Here is a 19760-nt window from a genome sequence, read left to right as displayed (position 1 = left end):
TTTAGAAAATGAACCAGCAGAGAAAGTGACTTTCAAGGGAAAGACAGCCTTCTTCAAGGTCAAATATTTATTGTGTGCCAATAACAACTCCATCCTCCACACTGCTGCCAGCATCTCTGAGCAGCTTGCTGGCAGGTTCACCAGCCTGCCTCCCCATCCTGCTCTGTTGTCCATGTTATTGTCATTATTAAGTATCTAAGCAGCTTCCACTGCATTCAGCAGTGTGAAAGTTGCCGAGCACGTGTTTGTTTTCACTCAGTCTTGGGAGCAAAAGTTAGAGCACAGCTAGGCTGATGGTCATAGAGTATGAACTCATGGCTTTATGCTGTGGAGGTGGATGAGTATCTGCCCACCCCTGTGCAAAGGGGTGCTGGTAACATCCCTAGATTCTGATCTAGCAGCTAGCTGGGCTGTTGAGGACCCTCGATTTTCCAGACACGGCTGGTGCCCTGCCTCGGATGTGCAGGGAGCAGCTTAGCCCACAGTTCCAAGGACAGCCTTGATCTCCATTGCCTCATAAATAGCAATACAGGGAGGCTACATCAGCTGAAATGGATCATTTGCATCTCTGAAATCACCAACTGTTGGTGAGAAAGAAAAGGGGCTTTATTTCATTTTTGTTTAAAAAAGCAGCATTTTTCTCTCTCACAGTGTTTCCTCTTTTCAAAAACCCACCTTTTATAGCTCATTATCTTTATCTGTGCCTGAGCACAACACATAGCTGAATTTCTCGGACCTGAAGTATCTCCAAGGGTAGCTGTGGGTAATGAGAGGATGCACAGCAGGAAAGGCAGCCGTCTGAGAGTGGCCACCTCTGGGATAAAGGGCCACCTCTGCTCCTCCCCATGAGGCAGGCAAATGATGGAGCAGAAGCAGTCACCAGCTGTTAAAGCAGACGTCTACTACAGAACAGATTTTAGCTTGCTGCCTATGGCCAATGAGAAGTGAACTGACCACTGAAGGATATGACAACTTATCCCTCACTTGAAGGGCCTGGATGATCCCCTGCTGGTTTTTTTCAATGCAAAACCCAGACTTGCTGTGCTCCCCACTGGCACCCTGATGTAAAGCTTTGGACTGTGGGAAGCAGGCTTGATTCAGATGGTCTTCACGGTCCATCCTGCCATCAGTGTTTATGGACATCCCACCAGGGCCAGTTGTTCTTGGCAGCAAGCTGAGAAGATGCAGGATGGATAAGGCTGCAGAGGCTCAGCATTTCCCCTCTGCAAGTGGCAGGATCATCCCTGCAGCAAGGGGCTTGCTGGCTCCATCAGCTTGCAGGGATGTAGCTGGTGGTACATGGGGGAAAGCTGCATGTTGCTGACACCAGCGCTGAGCATGGCTGGGAAGGGAAGCTAAAAAAGCACCTTCACCTTATGGTGCTCACAGGGTGCTGTAAGGGTGCTGGAGGGGAATATCATACCCCCACCAAGGCTGTCCTTGAAAGCAGTGCCTCTCTGTGGCTGGTGGTATCTGCAGTGTGGGGAAAAGGAGCATCTTTTTGGAGGGGGAATGAGTAGGACCCCTTCCCCTTCCCAGCTCTGTTGTGCTGTCTGAACACAGGCATGTGTGTTTGCATGGGGGAAGAGGAAGGAAAGATGAACTCACTGATGCTGGTTGTGTATCTTGAAGCATTTTTTACAAGTGCCTTCTGGGGTTAGGAGCCAACAGGCCACAAAATGGGCAGAGAGACTTCTCAGAGGAGGGGACCTCTTTGCCACAGCAAGCACAGGAAGAGCTGCACTAGTTAAAAATGGGGCAGGGTTTCCAGAAGGCAAAGTCCCTGTTTAGAGATAGGGAATAGTTGAAGAAAAGTCAATGAAAAGTCAATGCTTCTTCCTTCCCCTCCTATCTCTTGACTTTCTGGGCTACCGTGTGGTGTCTAGTCCTACCACATTCAAAGACATCCCAGATTTGGGGCTTGGCAGTGGGTACATTGTAGGGTCTGCCAGGCCAGTGTTGCCTTGGCTTCCTGGGTGCTGGGGTCTCACCGAAGCTGACGGGGCTTTTCTGGATTTTGCCCAGGTGGTTGGAACCCGTGGTCGGCTTGGGGTGACTGCACCAAGGACTGCGGGGGAGGCCTGCAGACCCGCATGCGCACCTGCAAGCCCCTTCCCAACGAAGGTCTTGTCTGCGAGGGAGTCCTGGAGGAAGGACGGCTGTGCAATAGGAAGGCATGCAATAGTAAGTGGAGGCATGTTCCCTTGCACGCGCGTGAGCGGGTTGCTCTTCCCAGGAGGAGCTTGACCTCATTGCCGTAAATACTGAAGGATGCTCTAGAGGCATGGTGAAACTCCCAAAGGGACTTATTGGAGTGGCAAGCCCAGGGGAGCATGCGATTTCAGCTGTGCATGACCCTGCCCTTCCCTGCCTGTCTCGTGGTCATGCATGCACATGTGCACGTACTGACACACGTCTTCTAGCACACACACCCCTGCAGATCCAGACCCCTACCCCGAAGAATAGGGGTTAATCTATAGGAATCTATAAGCAGCCTCATATCAGGTATTCACATGCTGGTGATAAATCTGCCACTGATGGCAAAATATACACCCTTAAAGGCGTTTCTTTGACAGTTGGAACCTCTCTCCCAAATAAATAAAGCATGAAGCTAAGACAGATGTTAATCTTGCTTCTTTTTGGCTTAGTTCACCTTCCCTGTCAAGAGCAGTGCTGCTGTCCCTTTCTTTTTCAAAATGAGGCCCACAGTGCTAAGATGTGGAGAGAGATTTGGCCATTAGACAGACAAAATACAGGGCTTGAGCAAAGCAAAGTCTCTGGCAGATGCTCCACTCTCCCCCTGTCATGCAGCCTCTTTCCAGGTCCTCTTCTTCAGAGAGCAGGTGACAGATTGTCAACGCCAGTCAGCAGTCAGCTATCAATGGGTTGAGCTGGTGAACCTCCAGCACTTTCATCTCCAGTTCTTCTTTTGCATTATTTGAGTTGAGAGGGGGATGAAGAGGAAAAAACAACAGCAGAAGCAGCTCAGCCCAGCAAATGCAAGAAAATGGCTGATTTTAATTATTCCCTTCTTTTTATTCCAAATTCGTATTAGAGAATGTTTGAATAACTCCTCCAACTAGTCAAATAACTAGGGAAAGTTCAACTCTCTTCAAAGGCAGGGAAGTATCTCCTGATAAAGGGGAAGTTCAAATAGAGGGACATAAATATATTCCTCTAATAAGGGCTAAAATGATTTCATGCATTTTTTACCACTTCCATAAATTTAAATCATGTTGCAATTAGGCTTTTTTTTTTTTTTTAATGAAACCTTCTAGTATATTGAATTTCTTCTCCTTGACTCACAGTTGCTAATTTCCCTCTGAGGTTCGCCCACAGTAAGGATATTTAATCAATGATGTCCCCCACGCTTGCTGGTGACTTTGTAGTCATAACACAGCTGTGGCTTGAGGCAGTGGTGATAAGAATACAAAGACCTGGAAGCTGGACCTGAAAGAAGGTCCGGATTGAGCGTACCTGAATGGAGATGGAGGAAGGGCCACGCTGGTCTTGGTTATGATGCTGTGAAGGAGAAGAAAGTGAAGACGGCATTGTGGGTGGGTAGAGGGGGCTTTGAAGGTCTGTCCATTCTTTGAGCATGGCACATGGGACAATGGGCAAAAAAAATCCATAGAATTGGACAAACAAGGGGGGTACCCAGCTCCGTCTTTGCAGGACATCCATCCCCACCCCTAAGCATCTTCAAAGCCCTCTATGGTACCTGTTTGATTCCTTCACATCCCTCTTGAGTTAGGTGGGTGATGCTGATTGGACACTGTTTTGCAGGTCCAACCTCACCAACACTGAGCAAGGGGCACAACATCTTCCCTTGATCTGCCCCAGGGGCAAAACTTTGCTCTTCTTCATAGAATCATAGAATCACTTTGGTTGGAAAAGACCTCTGAGATCATCGAGTCCAACCTTTAACCTAACCCTGACATCCCACCACTAAACCATGTCCCTAAGCACTTCATCTGTCCTTCATGGTAGATCTCATAAGATTTCTGTGGCAAGGAGGAATGAAGTGGGATGGTGGGCAGCCATGCCTGGAAGTCTGGGCTGGTTTTCCAGCTCCGCTCATTGCATGGAGCACAGCAGTAAAGGATGAATCGCTATTTACGCACTATTTACTCACTCGTTTTTTCCAGAACACAACATTCAGCAAAGCCATTCCTAAGTGCAGAAAAACCTGATTGTACCCCTTGGGGCTATGATTCAATAGATGATTTCACTTGTCTTCCTGTCCTTTTTCCATTACATACCCAGTCAACTGCTGCTCCAAATTGCAGTGCAGTTAGTTCAGCTGAACTTATTTGGAAAGAATGGATCTTGAGCTAAACGGAAGGTCCTGGTTTGGAAAGAGAGCATGCCCACAGAGTGGGGCAACACAAATGGATTTATCCCTTTGAAATAAATAAGTTAATTCTGATTAATTTTCCCAAGGGCCTCTTTGCAAACAAACTGCTGAGCCCTGTTATGATGCTTTCACGCTGGCAAGTTGGAAAGCATTTGAGGGAAGATGTGAACAATTACTCTTTCAAGAAGACTTGCCCATGCACATCTTGAGGTCTGTGTCCTACCTCAAGATAAACCCATGTATCTTCATATTTACCAGAGCTGTGCATTTGGCTCTGAACTCGCTCCTCAGTGAATCTGTCCCTTGTTGCCTTTGCAGCCGTGCTCAACAGAGGTGCACTTTGGACCCAGGAAGGGCTTTTAATTTTTTTGAACTTACCTTTTCCTTCTCTTTACCGTGATCTGTACCAAAACCAGAGAGGATTTAAAAATAGAACAGAAATCCTGTTTTTAATGTGTCGCTGTTATTCTCATATTGACTTTTGCTCATAGATTTGTTAGGGATGAGTAAGATATTCATTCTTCCACTTGAACTGTTATTTTCCTAAGTGTTCATTATACACCGCAGTTAAATAGTTTCTAATTCATTTTTTAAATTAAAATAAAAGAAAAAAAAAGAAAAAAAAGGAAAAGAAGAACTGGACAAAAGAAAATCTTCATCCTGAATTGTGCAGCATTTCAGTAGCTTATAATAATACCTGACTAGCTCCCCAGGTATTGTCGAGTAGCTGACCCCTTTAATTAGCAAGTGGAAAACAAACAGGAAAGAATATTTTTTTCATTGACCAAAGGGCCGTCTATAACCCTGATAAAACAGCAAAACAAAACAGGAATGAGCACTCTGGTATGTTCCTCTTTGCTGTGGGTATAAATTAAAACTTGTCCGAGGAAACTAATACCACCACTGAAAAGTAAAATCAGTTGCTGGCCAAGCAAGTTAGGTTAGAATAACACAGAAATCACCACCACCTTCAAAACAAGGCTTATAAGCTGATGGGTGGTTAGCAAGAGTGTTTAGCTCTTGATTTAGATCTCCAGGAGCAGGGAGGGGTCTTAGTCTGTTACCATATCTGGTGCAGATTCTCAGTGGGAGAAACTTTGGGTGTTGCCACTCAGCTCCCTGGACCTGCTGAGATGAACTTTTGCAGATCTGTGAAGGTTTCATCGGTTGTTTTATTTTTGCTTGGCCATGGCAAATGTGCTAGAGGGATCTAACCTTTCTTGTCACGCAGCTCCACCCCCAGGTGGACCTTCTCCAGGTCCTGCCATCCTTCCTCTTCCGGAACTGCCCCAGGTGGACCTTCAGCAGGTCCCAGTATGCAGCAGTGGGAAGGGTGGTTTTCAGCCTTTCCAAGAGGTGTGACTTCTGGCAGCATGGTCACTGAAATATAGGTGTAGCCACATGGTTCCCAGAGCTGAGTCTGAACATGTCGGCTGGAGGCCATAGTGTTGTTTGAAATCACTGCACAGGGACAGCTGAATGACGTCACTGGTTCCACTTGTATGTGGGCTTTATGTTTTTCCACTTGCTTGGGCCACCATCTCTGCTGTTTCAAATAATGGAGTCTTGCTTGATGATCTTCATCTGTCTAAATTTCCCCAGGGATACATACCCAAGCCCAACAGCAAGCGAGCCAGGTAAGTTATCTCCATGGACAAAACCCAAAGCTGTAAAGCACTGTAGTGAAGGCTCATCCCAAACTGGAAAGGAAACTTTGTCTGGTAAAATCAGCTTGGCTCAGGCAGAGACTTTTTTCATGGCAGCTGTTCAGCTGAAGAGACATAATCTGAAGGACAACATTCAGTGTTTGTTGTAACTCTGATTTTTCTTTGCTAGAGGCAAAGGACCCAGTGATATCCTCCTTTCCAGCACAGACAGGGGAGATTTCCTCCATCTGTTGGATTTGGCTGGGAGCTGCTGTTTCATAGAGGGAGGAAAAAGCCAACCCAAATGTGGTGGCAAGTGCTTGCAGAGGAGCTTTCCAGGTCCACCCCCTTTGGATGGAAGGGGACACCCACTGTGCTCTGGTAGCCCCTCTTGGCTGCATGGTGCTAAAAGCTGTGGTTGCTTACAACCTGGCATTCCAAGGGTCCTGGTGGGGAGCCTGGACAGGCACCATGGCAGGACAACATCCAAACCAGAGGAGGGATGTCACAGGTCTGATCCTGGTGCTGGAATTCGGCAGTGCTGGAAAAATGCAAGAACAATCAGAGATGTAGGCAGCCTGCATTTATTCCTGGGGAATGAAAACTAGCAGAGGAGCCAGCTGAAATCCTGCCATCCCATCTGGCAGAGGCAATGCAAAACCATCTCTGACATTTATGAATATGCAGACTGGGCAGATACGTCTCCCCTCGGCTGGGAAAGGGGTGGCCGCATCCTGCCCTCAGGTGCAGAAGCATGACGCCAGTGCAGTCCCATCGATCCATGCTGGATTTCCAGCATCAAGGGGGTTCAGGATCTAACCCTTCAGCTGTGTAACTGTCAGTGGTGTGAAGAAACACATGTTCCACATGACATTCAAAAGATTGAGCCTCAGTCTCATTCTCTGCCGCCCCTGATTTTCATTAAAAATAGCCTTTTTGCTGCAGCCACCAAGCTGAAATATCTTGTGCATGTGTGAGAGCACCTTCATTCCCTGCAGGCCAGGCTAGAATTCATTGCAAACTGTAAGAGCGCCTTGTCCTGTAGGTACCTGCTGCTGCTTGCAGAGACTTTGCCCAGTCACCCTTTTAATGGTGGTTTGGACATTTCGTACCTGGGAGTCACACATCTCACCCAGTGACATTTTCACAAGCCTCAGACGTTCAAACCAAAATGCTTCGGGCCATTTCCTTAACTGGTGTAATTGCCTTATACCCAGTGGCCTCCAAAATAACCCTCTTTTACATCTGCTGAGCTATTGGTTTTCAAGGGTTGTTAGTGATTCTGCCCTTCTCAGTTTTACTCCTTTAGCAGCTGCTAGATGCCCCAGAAACTCTGTAGTCAACACCTTCTCCCTCAGTTTCACTGCACTGAGATACATTCACCCCATTTCAATGGGGTGTTCCACTCTTTGCTCTGGTCCATCCTTTCATTCCCACCACCCTAGTTTGCCTGAATAATTTTCGTGATCCTGCTGTTTTCTTTACCTCTCCTTTTTGGGGGACGAGTACAGAGGGAAGAGTGCGTAGGTCTGGTGAGACATGTTTGGATGTTAAAACCTTGGCCCACAACACTGTAAAGTCTCTGCATTCAATTTTTTCCCTTTGGTTGTGTTGCAAGGTGCTGTCTGACACATTACATGTTCTCATTAGAAGTGTTGGTCACCTGCTTCCTCTTCCCACTAGTGCCAGCATTGCAAGATCATCCTCCCCCTCCACATTTGAGCTATGTTCCTCCAAAATCTCACGTGCTTGCCATAGCTTGCAATTGAAACCTCTCTGTGTTCCCTCCAAAGGCATTATTCCTCTAGCCCTCATGCTAGCTTCTCCAAGGTGCTGGGTATTTCAACAATGTGTCATCCTCACGGCATTTATACAGCTGGGATGTAAATCAAGTCTAGATCTTCCTTTGATCCTGACATTGTTCCTCTCCACTGACCCAGTTGTGGGAAGCGGGCTGCTAAAATCTGACCAGTTCCCCACTGCTTTTATTTTGTGGCCTCCACCCCATGAAGTGCAGGTGCATAAAACCCACAGCAAACCATCACTTGTACAAACTTTACCTTCTGCATAAGGGACCCAGCTTCTCCCAGCTTTGTTCAGAACCACGGCTGATCTTTGAATATATTCAAGGCAACTTGTCCAGGTTAAATCTAAACCATGTTCTATGTTAAATGGAGACAGACCTGCTTCTCTGCAACACCTTTCCAAAGGTGCAGCGGAGCAACCCCAGCATGGGTCTGGAGGAAGTCTTTGCTGGTGGGGGCTCCAGGCAAGCTGGAAGTCTCACGCCTTGAGCCACTAGACCTGGTTGCCTTTAATTAGAATAAACAATAGCAGCGCAGGCTTGTCATATCTGTCAGGGAGCAAAGGAAAGTATACAGCTCCTTCGAGACTAGGATCAGTCATTAGAAGAGTCAGTAACGATGGGGCCCAAATAACTGGTGAGAGGAGGTCCAGGGTGCCAGGGTTGCATTTAAAACTTACATTTTGCTCTTTTATCTTTCCTTCCTTCTGTTCTGCCTCCTATCTCTCTGTCTATCCATCTATCCATGTTCACTGGCTGCTTCTGGGATATTCAGTCCCAGGTTTTCCTTGTCACCTTCCTTTCTCTGGGCAGTTGACAAAGTCATCCAAGCTCCACATCTACCCCGTGTTGCGCAGCCCCTGTTTCTCCTCCCAGCCTAAAAAAACCTCTGGGAAGCCTATGGGATTTACTGCAGATGGAGATTTTGTCTCTTCTTATGGTTTGTATGCTTTCATGAAGAGGACTTAGAGCAGATGAAAGTGCGTGGGTATAGCCAGCAATGAGTGGTGGGAAAGGAGCAGGGTTTGTGATGTGTCCCAAATATGGGACTAATTTAACTTGTCTCCCAAGCAAACTCAAGATACTGGATAATGGTAAGCTACTTAGAGGTTGGCATTTTTTTTTTCAATTGAATCTCACACAGCAAAGTCTCACGACTTTGTAGCTATTAAAAACATAGGATTTGGGCCCTTTCTGTTCCAGTAAAGAGCCAGACAAAACCAAGGTGTATAGAAATATCAAGATGTTTGTGGTCCTGATGTCGGGCTGCCGGTGCCTTTCCCTTGATGATGGTGGGTGACTGACCCATCCCCTCCAGCCAGCAGCCTCCAACCAGTCGGTGCTGGGAAGGTTTGGAGGAGTTGGAGTGACCAGTTCCCAGGTTCCTTAAGTCCTGCTTTTGGGCAACAGTAACGGGAAATAATATAATTTCACAAACTAGATGGGCTTCTTCCATGAACCAAGCTGCTGAATATAAAGTCTGGCTCCTGGCAGGGACTGTCTGAATCATTCCTCTTCCTCCTCTGCTTTCCCTTTTTGGATGTCAATAAAGACTCCTGCCACCACACTGGAGCTTCATTAACCTTTATTAATTTTCTCAGGGTTCCGGGATCAAATTTGTCAGCATTTCATCTCCTGGCAGTTGGTACTTCTTGAAAAGATGTCTGACTGTTTTACCTCTTTGAGGAAAAAGATTCTCTGTCTGGTACTTGCTGTTTGGAAACAAATTGGTTGCCAGATCACAGACTACTTGGGCTCAGGTCTGCTCTCTGCTATTCTGCATGACTCCGGTGGAGTCAGCTGAGCTCTCCTGATGTACACCAGGCAGTACTGATGGGTGGGATTTGGTTACTATTGCCTGGTTGCTTCTTTATTTACTAGGGAGGGCACGTGTCAGGGTTGCAACATGCCCAATACCATGGAGAATGGAAGTTTTCATTTCTCCTTTGGCAAATTCAGGGCTGATCCTCACAGGACGCAAATGCAAAGCTGGCAGAAGTGCGGGTTTGGAAAGAACAGGGTGCTGTTGTCAGTCAGGAGTTAAATGACTTCACTTTACAGTGGATGCGTTATTTACCTTCCGGTCTCAACACCATGGTCTTCAATGGGAGATTTTCAGTTAGGACACTAGAGTCGGGATCTTTGCTCTTCCATCTGAGTTGGAAAGGTGCCCAGCCATAGCTCTGTTGGTACATAAGTCACTTTGTTGATACCAGACCTTCATCCGTCCCTGTTGCTGGTGGTAGGGTAGAGTCTGTGAAGGAGGCATCCTTCTGAGCTATCCCTTTCCTCTTCATCTGCTCTCACCTGCCTGCTCCACTCAGCATTTTCTGGTTACTGGTATTGCTAACTAGATGCTGGTTGCAAGGCCGAGTTTTCCACCAAAAAATGCTGCCAGTCATCACCGAAGATCTTGAAACACTGCTAGGGATGGTGGGATTCATTGCCAGTGCATCTGAAAAGGCTAAATCCTCCACAAGTACAGCAAAGAGTACAGACACCCTAGAAAATCACGGCAATTGATTAAAGTCTAGGCATAAGGATCATATTCTGCATGGTCCCAAGTATCACTGAGAAACAAGGGGTTGAACTGCCAGACAGTCCAAGTCTTGCAGGCTGGCTTGGTGCTAAAGCCTCAGGGACTGCTGGTGGCCAGGGGTGTTGGGGTTGGAAAGCAGGTGGTCATGTCAACCAAATGTTGCAGATCGCTGTTGTTTATACGTGTAACCTTTGTAGTGAAAGATCTTGCAGAGTGAACCAAGGTGTATTTACATGACCCATTACCTTGCCATAGCCAATGGACGCTATAATTCCAGAAGCCAATCGCTGAGGTCCACAGATAACAGAAAGCGAGAGGACACTGATGAACTGCAGCACTACGGGTACCCTGCACCTCAAATAGGTAAGCGCTACCTACCAGAACAGCCTCTGGAGCTGGCACATTGCCTGGTCACTGCTCTTCCCAGCTGGGCTGGGCTGACTGCACTGACTCACTTTGCTGTTTCAATGACCCAGTTAACCAACTCTTTTTTTCCCCCCAGGTTAGTGTGGGCTTATCCAACAAGTCACACACTGAGGAAATGGTCATCACCCAGTTCGTTCCCATCCCATTGCCCTACAAGTTTTTGTGTTGTTGCCATTAGCCAGAGAAGGCAAAAAGTGTTAGACGCAAAGCGTTAACAAGACCATGCACCTCACAGACCACTTCTCATCACCCTGACTACTTCTGAGTCACCGCTTTGTCTGAACTATCTAAACAGTCATGGTTCATTAAGCCAAAGCTGACCTTACTGCGATACAGCCTCTTTGCTGATGTCCATGTTATGCCTTCCCATTGACCGTTGGAGAAGGTGTGCAGGGCATGATGGGGAGAGAGGAGGACTGCTTTACTCTGTTGATGGGTCTTTAGCGCTGTGCAAGGACTTGTGTCTAGTAGGTTCTGCAGCAGGACCTTCCACCCTCCTGCAAATGGAGGGGAATCATATGTAATAATAACAGAGAGTGTGGGATGGGAAGATGGGAATGAAATGGACCTAGATCTATGCCAGGTCCAGTCTAGAGAGGTTTTGAGCTCTCCCTTCGCAGCTGCCTTTTGTGGCAGGAGCTCAACACATCATGGGCCTTGGGCAAAGCAAGGCGTGCTGACCCTATCTACAGGTTAAAATCATTGCCCAGTGACCTTGAAAACAGTTTGTGCTCTAGAAAAGCTTCAGACAGGTGATTTGAAGAGCTAAAGCTGTGAAATAGATTATAAGGGAGAGCAGGTCATATCCTAGTGGCTGTGCTCCATCCAACCCAGCAGGATTTTGCCTGTGTGCAGCAGCGAGCAGTGTGAGGAAGCTGAGTGGTGTGGAGGCTCTGGGGGTGATCGGGCAACGGCTGGGGTTGTGGCTTTCAACACAAGACAGAAGACAGTCCAAACTTCCTTGCTGTCCTGCACTGAATCTGCTCCATCCAGTGGGAGCAGCTCCATTGCCTGCAGGATCACTGGTGGCTGGCACAAGTCTGCAGGAGAGGGAGGGCGTTTGCACCGCTATAACCTGATGAAGCTGAGCTCAATTTCTCAGTCACATGTGTCCAAATGGGGAGGAAGGGATGGCACTCCAAGGCAGGTCCTGTAATGTCCCTGTTGTTCCTACTCTGCCTGGTCCCAGGTGCTTCCCCAGTGCTTCGTTCCGGCCTGTAGCTCAGCCATCAGGTTTATAGCTTGGCATTTCTTCCTGCTGTGCATCTGGATACTGCATCTGTGCTCAGTGACATCTCTATTAACTCCCTGCCATCGTAGCCACTGCTGTAAGCATGGCTGACTTGGGCTGTGCTATCCCTGAGCGCAGCGCAGGCTGGGAGGTGTGCATCGTCCTGCTGCAAGGTTGCCACATTCCTGCCACTGTCCCAGGAGCAGAAACTGCAGCCAAGTTGGTCAGAGAAATCAGGATGGAAGAGGTGTAAAGACCAGGCAGAGAGTACAGCCCAGGAAGAGATTTAGAGGGAGTCTTTAACTGGGGATGCCAAAGCAAAGCCCACGTCTTCCCTAGCAATTAACACAGTTTGCAGGGGAGAAGCCATTTCACATCCACTCAAAACCTGGAAAAATAAGAAAAACAAAAAAAATAGCTGATGCCAGTCATACGGACTAGGGATATGGCCCTGCCCAGATGAAGACTAGTATTTTTTCCTACCCGGCCTCTGCAGCCCTGGTGTCCAGGCCCTGTTGGCCCATAGGCTCTGGCTCAGTTGTGCTCTCAGCTGCGGTGTAGCTGGCTGCCCACATGTCTCTTCCAGCAATAGCACAAGAGTGAGATCCAGCCCAGCAGGTCCCTGGCACAGGCCCTCCCAGCTCAGCCCACAAAATGCTTCCAGGAGGTCTTTGCCAGCAGCAGGATGTGAGCAAAGCAGCAGCTTGCACGTGGAGAGATGTCAGATTGACAGACGATGCCAAAAAAGAAGGGATCCTGGCAGAGGGATGACAGTGATGTGCCGCTCCATTAGTGCCGAGGGAAGAAGCGTCACAGAGAAGCTACAGGCACTGATGGGGACCCCGCAGCCAGCTGAGCTCGCTGTATGGCTAGCTCAGTTACTCTCAGGGCTGGCCAGGAGCTGGAAAGGATCCTGGATTGCAGTGCTACATCCCTGTGGAATGATGCCCAGTGTGTCTCCTTCTGCAGCACCTGCTGGGCCCTCTCCAGCAGCAGGAGAGGTGCTACAGCTGGCTCTGCAGGAGCAGAAAGCCCTTCAAAGGGCCATCTTCTCACCTAGAGTGGGGTCCTCACCCCTGTGAACTCCTTTGGGATGGTCCTGTTAATCCCCAAGCTAGCCTGGAGCATCACAGGACTGATCAAAGGTCAATCCTGCAGAGACATCTGTCTACAGGCACCACTCATGATGAAGGGCAGTGCGTAGTCCCTTGCCCTCTGGGGGGGTGAAGACCAGCTTGTGCATCTCTGGTACATCTAATTATAATACAGTGCTGAGCTGTACGGGCTTTCAAACTTGAAGAGCATGGCAGACTTCTTAACTTTATATCAAAAAACAGAGCCAGGATCCACTTCTGGGATAAACAACTGGAAGATATTGCTTGCAGGGATTTGTATTTGCTGCAGTCTGACACACAGGGGTACAGAAATTCTTCTCATCCACAGTTTTGGTGCTGGGCAATGTTCTGCTTCTCTTGGATGGAGAATGAGAGAGCTTGTTCTGATGCCTGAGAGTGCCCTAGAACTGAGTCTCACATGGATTAAAAATCAGTTGAATATCTGCAGGGTTTGATACTAGACTGGTCATAGTGTCCCAGTAGAATGAGATTAAATTGCCTAGTTCAAAATGACTCCAAACCCAAAGGAGAAAGAAGCACTTGGAAAATAAACTATATTATGGATTTCAAAGCCAAAGATTGGTGCAATGTGAGAGATGATAACTGATGAGATATTTCCACTGTGAAAGGGCAAAGGCCAAAAATAATGAGGAAGGGGAAAGGGGGGAAAGAGGTGGAATTTGGTTCAAAGATGCCATAAATTCATCTAGTGACACAGTAACTCTTGTCTGGACATGGACCTTGCAAAACCCCAGCCAAACCTGAGTAGGGAGGTGGTGGGATGGCACTCTCCAAGCCATGAGTTACTGAAGGAGGAGGCCACTGCGTCTCTACAGGATTCCTCTGATTCACTTCTGGCCTCTCAGAAAGACTTCTGGGCACAGACTGGCATTATTTAACTACCAAAAAATGCCAGTTCCTCCCTGCCACTGAGGGACTTGTTGTTGCTGGGCACAGTACTGGGGAGACTGCTCAAGGTCGATGGAGGGGATTCTCTGAGCAATGCAAAGGCATTGTCTGTTGGTGCAGCATCCAAGCAGGCTAGGTAGCTGGAATGCAAAAATCTGGGCCACTCTGGATGGCAAATGCTGAAATGATGGTGCTAAAAATGTAACTTGCTGGTGGTGAACTCGGAGTATCACAGGACTGTCTGTTTGACAGAGCCAGTTGAGTTCCTTATTGCAAAGGCAGCAAGATTACTATGGAAATGCAGATCTCTGTATACCAGCAGATCTAATACTTGAGAAACAGGCTACAGGAGCGATGTTTTTTTGAAGCCCCAAGGCCTCCAAACACACACCGTCTCCTACACATCCCAGAGAAAGACCAACAGTCCATAACATTTCTCTAACTGGAACTAGCTGGGTAGATTAATGAAACAAAGCGCAAAAGCAAGGGGAAACAATGCAGGCAACTTTGGCCTAATGAACGAAAGCAGTTATGTCTCATGATAAACATTGCAATGGCACAGATGGGGTGGAGAAAGACTCATCCTTACCTCCACTTCTTTCTGACTCCAGCCAGTAAATAAAGGAATGAAAGCCTGTCCACTTTGCATCAAGGACAGGTCTTCCTCTACACTTTTCCCCTTCAACAGGCCTGCACATATTGATTCACTGGCCTCCCATTAGTGGGCATACTTCTAACTACCAACTGCCTGAAAGACTGGAGACATTCAAAGTAGATGTGCTGAAAAGCATGACATGTAACGAATAACAATAACTAACAAAAATCGCAATGAGTAGATTGATGAGAGCCATAAACATTTGAAATCCTGCCAAAAATGTCATTGCACGCAGAAAACTCCCCTTAAGACACTAGTAAATAAATATATCTCCTTGAGGAAGAAGTCAGACATGAGCAGCTTCAGGTCAACTGAGGTAGTATTGGGCACTTTGGTAGTCTGCAACCCTTACAGTCCCCATCACAGTTCCTGTACTGAGACTGACTTTCACACAGATGGTTTATAACCCACACTGCCCTACAAGCAGGCTGAGATCTCAAGCTGTAGCAGCCCACTGCTAGAGTCTCTTCCATGCTCCATGTTGCAGCTGGTCAATCCAATACAACATCTACCACCCAGGTTTCTTTGGGAATGGAGTGGTGGTGTGGGAAAAGGCATCCACGTGCTGGGTACAGCTCAGGCTGTGCCATGTTGTACAACCCCTGAAGTCATGCTTACCTGTTGCACCCAGTGCCATGATCCCTCTTATATCATCTCTAGTCTGCCAGATGCACCTGGTTATGATGTGACACGGTGCAGTCTGATGTTCTGAAGGACTTGTTACTAGAAGAGTATGCCCCTCTGTTATGCATCCTCAAAGATGTGTTGGTGTTTATTTGTGTCATATGCCTGTGTACTATGCATACCAAATGTTACATTCTAGGTTTATCATGTGTAATTATTAGTAATCCATTAAAAAATCTAAAAACCCAAACAATGCAGAGCTTAATTAAATGAAACAGAGCAAGCTTTTGTATTCATTCAGGGGAGAAAGGCATTTTCTCAAGGACAGACTAATGCCTATGAAACGAATAGAAAACTGTCCTTTCCCTGCCCACGTCACAGTTCTGGTGACTTATCTGGAGGTTGTGGCCTGGCTGAAACACCCCTGGCATGACCGTGTCTGTCTGCAGGAATATTAACAACAAAGGGACTATGTCTCATTGCTTTCCACTCCCATCTCTTGTTCAATAGGATATTTTTATTTGCCTTTCCAATACTGCCGCATCAGGTAAGAAGTTGATAGGGACTGTATGATGCCCGGGAACAGCCAGTCTTGTTCTCAAAGCAGATCTGCTCCACAGGTGAAGGAGATGACAAGAGAAAGCTCTGTGGAATTACTTCAGCCAATGTCCTTCTCAGGCACTGTCATCATCTGTTTCGTCTGCTCCTCCACTGCCGATCCACATTGGCGGGGGCTGTGAGAAGGCAGCTCAATTTATGGACACATTTACTGTATCTGTCTAATCAGTGTTACTTAATTAGTACTATCTCCGAGTAGATGATACATATCCTGGCTCACACAGTTCTACAGTGGCTACGCCACCTCGTTATCCGTGGTGGAGCCTGCCCTGCCCAGTGCCCTGATGCATCCACAGCATCCTTCCTTTTATTCCGTGTGTGTGTTACAGCTTTATGCAGTACCCCCAAAAAACTTTTAGCCTATTGTCAGCCCTCACGTTTGCTCACTAATACCCTTGAACCCTTCTTGCCACGCCACGTGGGACACCTTGGACAGCTTCACAGATCACCAGTAACTGCTGAAATGCAACTTAGAAAACACTGCCCCAAGAGATCTGGGGACCAAGGATGCCACGTCCTCACCTTCTGCTCCAACCCCAACAGGTGACCCTGCGGCGGAGGAGTGGTCCCCGTGGAGCGTGTGTTCAACCACCTGCGGGGAGGGCTGGCAGACCAGGACGAGGTTCTGCGTGTCGTCTTCCTACAGTACTCAGTGCAGTGGCCCTCTCCGGGAGCAGAGACAGTGCAACAATTCTGCCGTGTGCCCAGGTGGGCTGAGTGCTCCATGTATGTGTGGGCAGGAGGGGAAGGGAGATGCACAGAGGATTGACTGCCTGTGATACCTCCGCTGTGATATCTACTTGGAAGAAGATGGGTTTTTGTTTCTTCTTCCTTCTCTTTTTACCCTAAAACCTCATACAGAGACCCTTGCTAGACCAATCACCATTAGATGGCAGTTGTTTTGTTTGATATGGACAATTCAATGCTATCTAAAGGCAATGAACACAGTACAGCTGAAAGGCATGTGCCCTTTGGAGTGGGGCATGGGGGAAACTAGGAAAGAGAAGCACCAGATGCCACTTTCAGTTGCTCAGATGTCAACACTGGGCATACCTTTGCAAAGTCAGCATGAAAAGCTCAGGCTGCTGGTATGTTTATGAATTGAGCTAGCCATCGTCTCTGTTTTCATACTCCTTATTCCACAATTTTGAGGTAAAAGTACAATCTGGGGAGCCTGGGCATTATTTTGAAGAATTCTGCTATATTAAGCCAGGTGTGTTATTCACAACTCCCAATGAGCTACGTCATTGTTCAGAACCAATCTTACAATGGTGAAACCACCGAGCTGTTTTCCCGTGCTCTTTCCAGCATTTCCTCCTCCAGTTATCTCTTATCATGCAAGATGCCTGGCGACAATAGCAAAATGTTGGGTTTAAACACCCTTTTCTGATACTGGTGGATCTGTCACTGTTAGCGAGTGATGCAGGACTGGAAAAGTACCTGGGTTTTGTTTGGGTTTGGGGTTTTTTTTTCTGAAGCATTATTGATTTTGCATTAGCTTCTCCAGTAAAGCTGGAAGGGATGAACTCCCTTAAGAGAGATCAGTACATTCTTGTAACATTTAGTCTCTAGAGACTACGGTGACTAACCTTCCATAAATAACCTGGCCAGACTAGATTAGATTAGATGAGATTAGATGGAGAAGATTAGATTAATATATATTAGAAAGCTTTAAATGTCTAATTCCAGGAGTTACCAGTGATGGCCTGAGCACTGTTGGAGCATATTGCCCATCCCATTTTGTTCTTCCAAGTCTCCCTAGCTTTGCCTCTGTGGTGTCACTGATGTATGTTAGTAATCAGTAACCAGACTACAGCTTTTCTGAGAGCTTGAAAACACTGTAGCCTTTGACAATTCAGTGAGAAAACGTGTTGAGGGAGGGAAATAAGGGTAAGAAGTGACAAAATGACGGTGATGCTGCTTCCCAAAGGGCGGTGGGTTTTTTGTTCCTCTCGAGCTAATTGCATCTTTTGCTCTAAAAATGCCCTTTTCTCTTGGCTCAAAAATCTGAAAAATTAGGGTCAATTAAAAGTGCATTGTGGTTTATTTCAAATAGACTGGAAAGTAACAGACACTTGGTGTCAACACCAAAGCATAAAAAATTACATGATGTTCCTCTTGCACATTTTGGGTTGGTTTGTTCTTGGCCTTCCCACACTTGCTTCTCACATGCTGCTCATTCTGGGTGGGAAGATGCTGTGCTCCGTGGGCTCACTCACTTCTCCAGACCTCCTTTGGAAAGAAAACTTCTTTCTTCTGCTTTGATTGCAGTGCATGGCACCTGGGACGAGTGGTCTCCATGGAGCTTGTGCTCTTCCACATGTGGGAGAGGGTACAGGGATCGGACCCGCACGTGCAAGCCCCCACAATTTGGTGGGAACCCCTGCGAGGGCCCGGAGAAGCAAACCAAGTTCTGCAACATTGCACTTTGCCCAGGTAAGGCAGTTAGAGATTCAAAGCCTTCCCTCCAGCAGGTCTCCCCATCTCTGGAGATGCCCACACATGGCTCACCGAATGGGTCTGTAGCTGCCTCAGCTGAATCAGCCCACAGTCTGCACTGTCCTGAAGAGGATCCTCTCTAAGGAAAGGACACATTGGAGGACAACCTAGAGGTGCTTTGTGGGGCTATTCAGCTAAGCTTTGTCTTAGGTTGAGATTTGCTCTGTGTAGTAACTTTCAGAGAAGACATTGTATGCCTTGGATCTGGACTGGCTCAGCCATCACTACTATTTCCAAGACCATCTTAAGCTTCTTACCTGTTATCACCAGTGAATGGTTTAAAGTTATTTTGCCTGACTGGGCTTGTTCTTGTGCTGCAATTAATTAATAGTTTTACTTGCTGACAATATGCATGCATTGATTCACTACATAGGCAAGTTTTCCCTGTACCTGATACTGCTTTGGGTGGTGAGATGGGCTAAGAGACCCCTGAGAGCCTTCCATGGCATATTATAATACCTTTATGAACCTTTTCCCTACCCCTAGATTTCACTTCCAAATGCCTCTCCCTGAGTTTTGCTTTGAAACACCAGAAAGAAACCTCAAGATGAAATGGCTTTTAATGCTGGAAATCCACTTGCACTCCTGTGGTTTCCTTCCCCTGAACCAGAAAGGCCCTGGGTTTACCAGTCCCCATTAATTTAACTCAGGATGTCCTGGTGAACATGATAGGAACATGAGGGAGCTCCCCAACACTTCCCCTCTTTCCCAGAGTAATGTCAACTGACATTTTTCCAGTTTAATGAGAATCATTATAAGACATTATTATGTCCCCGGAGGAGGACAGGGATTGTGGGAGTGATGAGAACTTTGTGAAAACATTTGTGAGAAGCCTCCTGGCATTTCCCACCCAGTTTTTACCCCAAGAAACTATCCCTGAATTTCTGTCTCTGGTCCAGAAGACTGTACTCGGAATAAGAACATCCCAGGCACCAAATCAGCTCTGTCATAAAAAGACAAATTGAAGAAGTCAGACCTGGCATTGGTTGGGCAATAAAGCATGTCCTGAGTTAACATTGATCCATAATTAATTTAAGTACAAATAAATATGTGGATACGCTGCAGCGAACGGAACGGCAGTGGAAAAGACAAGCAGCCCAACTGCAAGACTTCAGCTCTAATTAATGCCACAAAGGCAATCAGTGGCTTTGCTGTGCCAAATGAGCGCAGCGTTGGGGGACTCATTGAAGCACAACAATGGGCACTGCTCAGCGCTTGACACACACAGTCATATCGCTTATTACCGCCCTGCTCTGAGGATTTATTACTACAACTGATAAAAATGCTCTGCTGCAGGGACAACAGAGCTTTTGTTCCTCCGGAGCAGGAGATATCAT

The 19760-nt window shown here is 47.1% G+C and overlaps 1 protein-coding gene across 1 annotated transcript in view; it reads left to right on the top strand.

Moving 5' to 3' along the window:
* LOC118452174 (adhesion G protein-coupled receptor B1-like) overlaps window positions 1-19760 on the top strand; it is a 90670-nt gene that overhangs the window by 44801 nt on the left and 26109 nt on the right. Inside the window, exons 2-5 of the mRNA XM_035893186.1 lie at window positions 2026-2184; window positions 10602-10709; window positions 16468-16632; window positions 18196-18368. Of these exons, the coding sequence (XP_035749079.1) occupies window positions 2026-2184; window positions 10602-10709; window positions 16468-16632; window positions 18196-18368 (605 nt within the window). The remainder of the gene's footprint in view (window positions 1-2025; window positions 2185-10601; window positions 10710-16467; window positions 16633-18195; window positions 18369-19760) is intronic.

This window comes from Egretta garzetta, unplaced genomic scaffold (genome assembly GCF_000687185.1).
Source record: "Egretta garzetta isolate BGI_Z169 unplaced genomic scaffold, ASM68718v1 scaffold394, whole genome shotgun sequence".
In the NCBI taxonomy this organism is placed as follows: Eukaryota; Metazoa; Chordata; class Aves; order Pelecaniformes; family Ardeidae; genus Egretta; species Egretta garzetta.
Note: the sequence above shows the minus strand (reverse complement) of the source record. Positions and strands in the feature narration are given on the sequence as shown.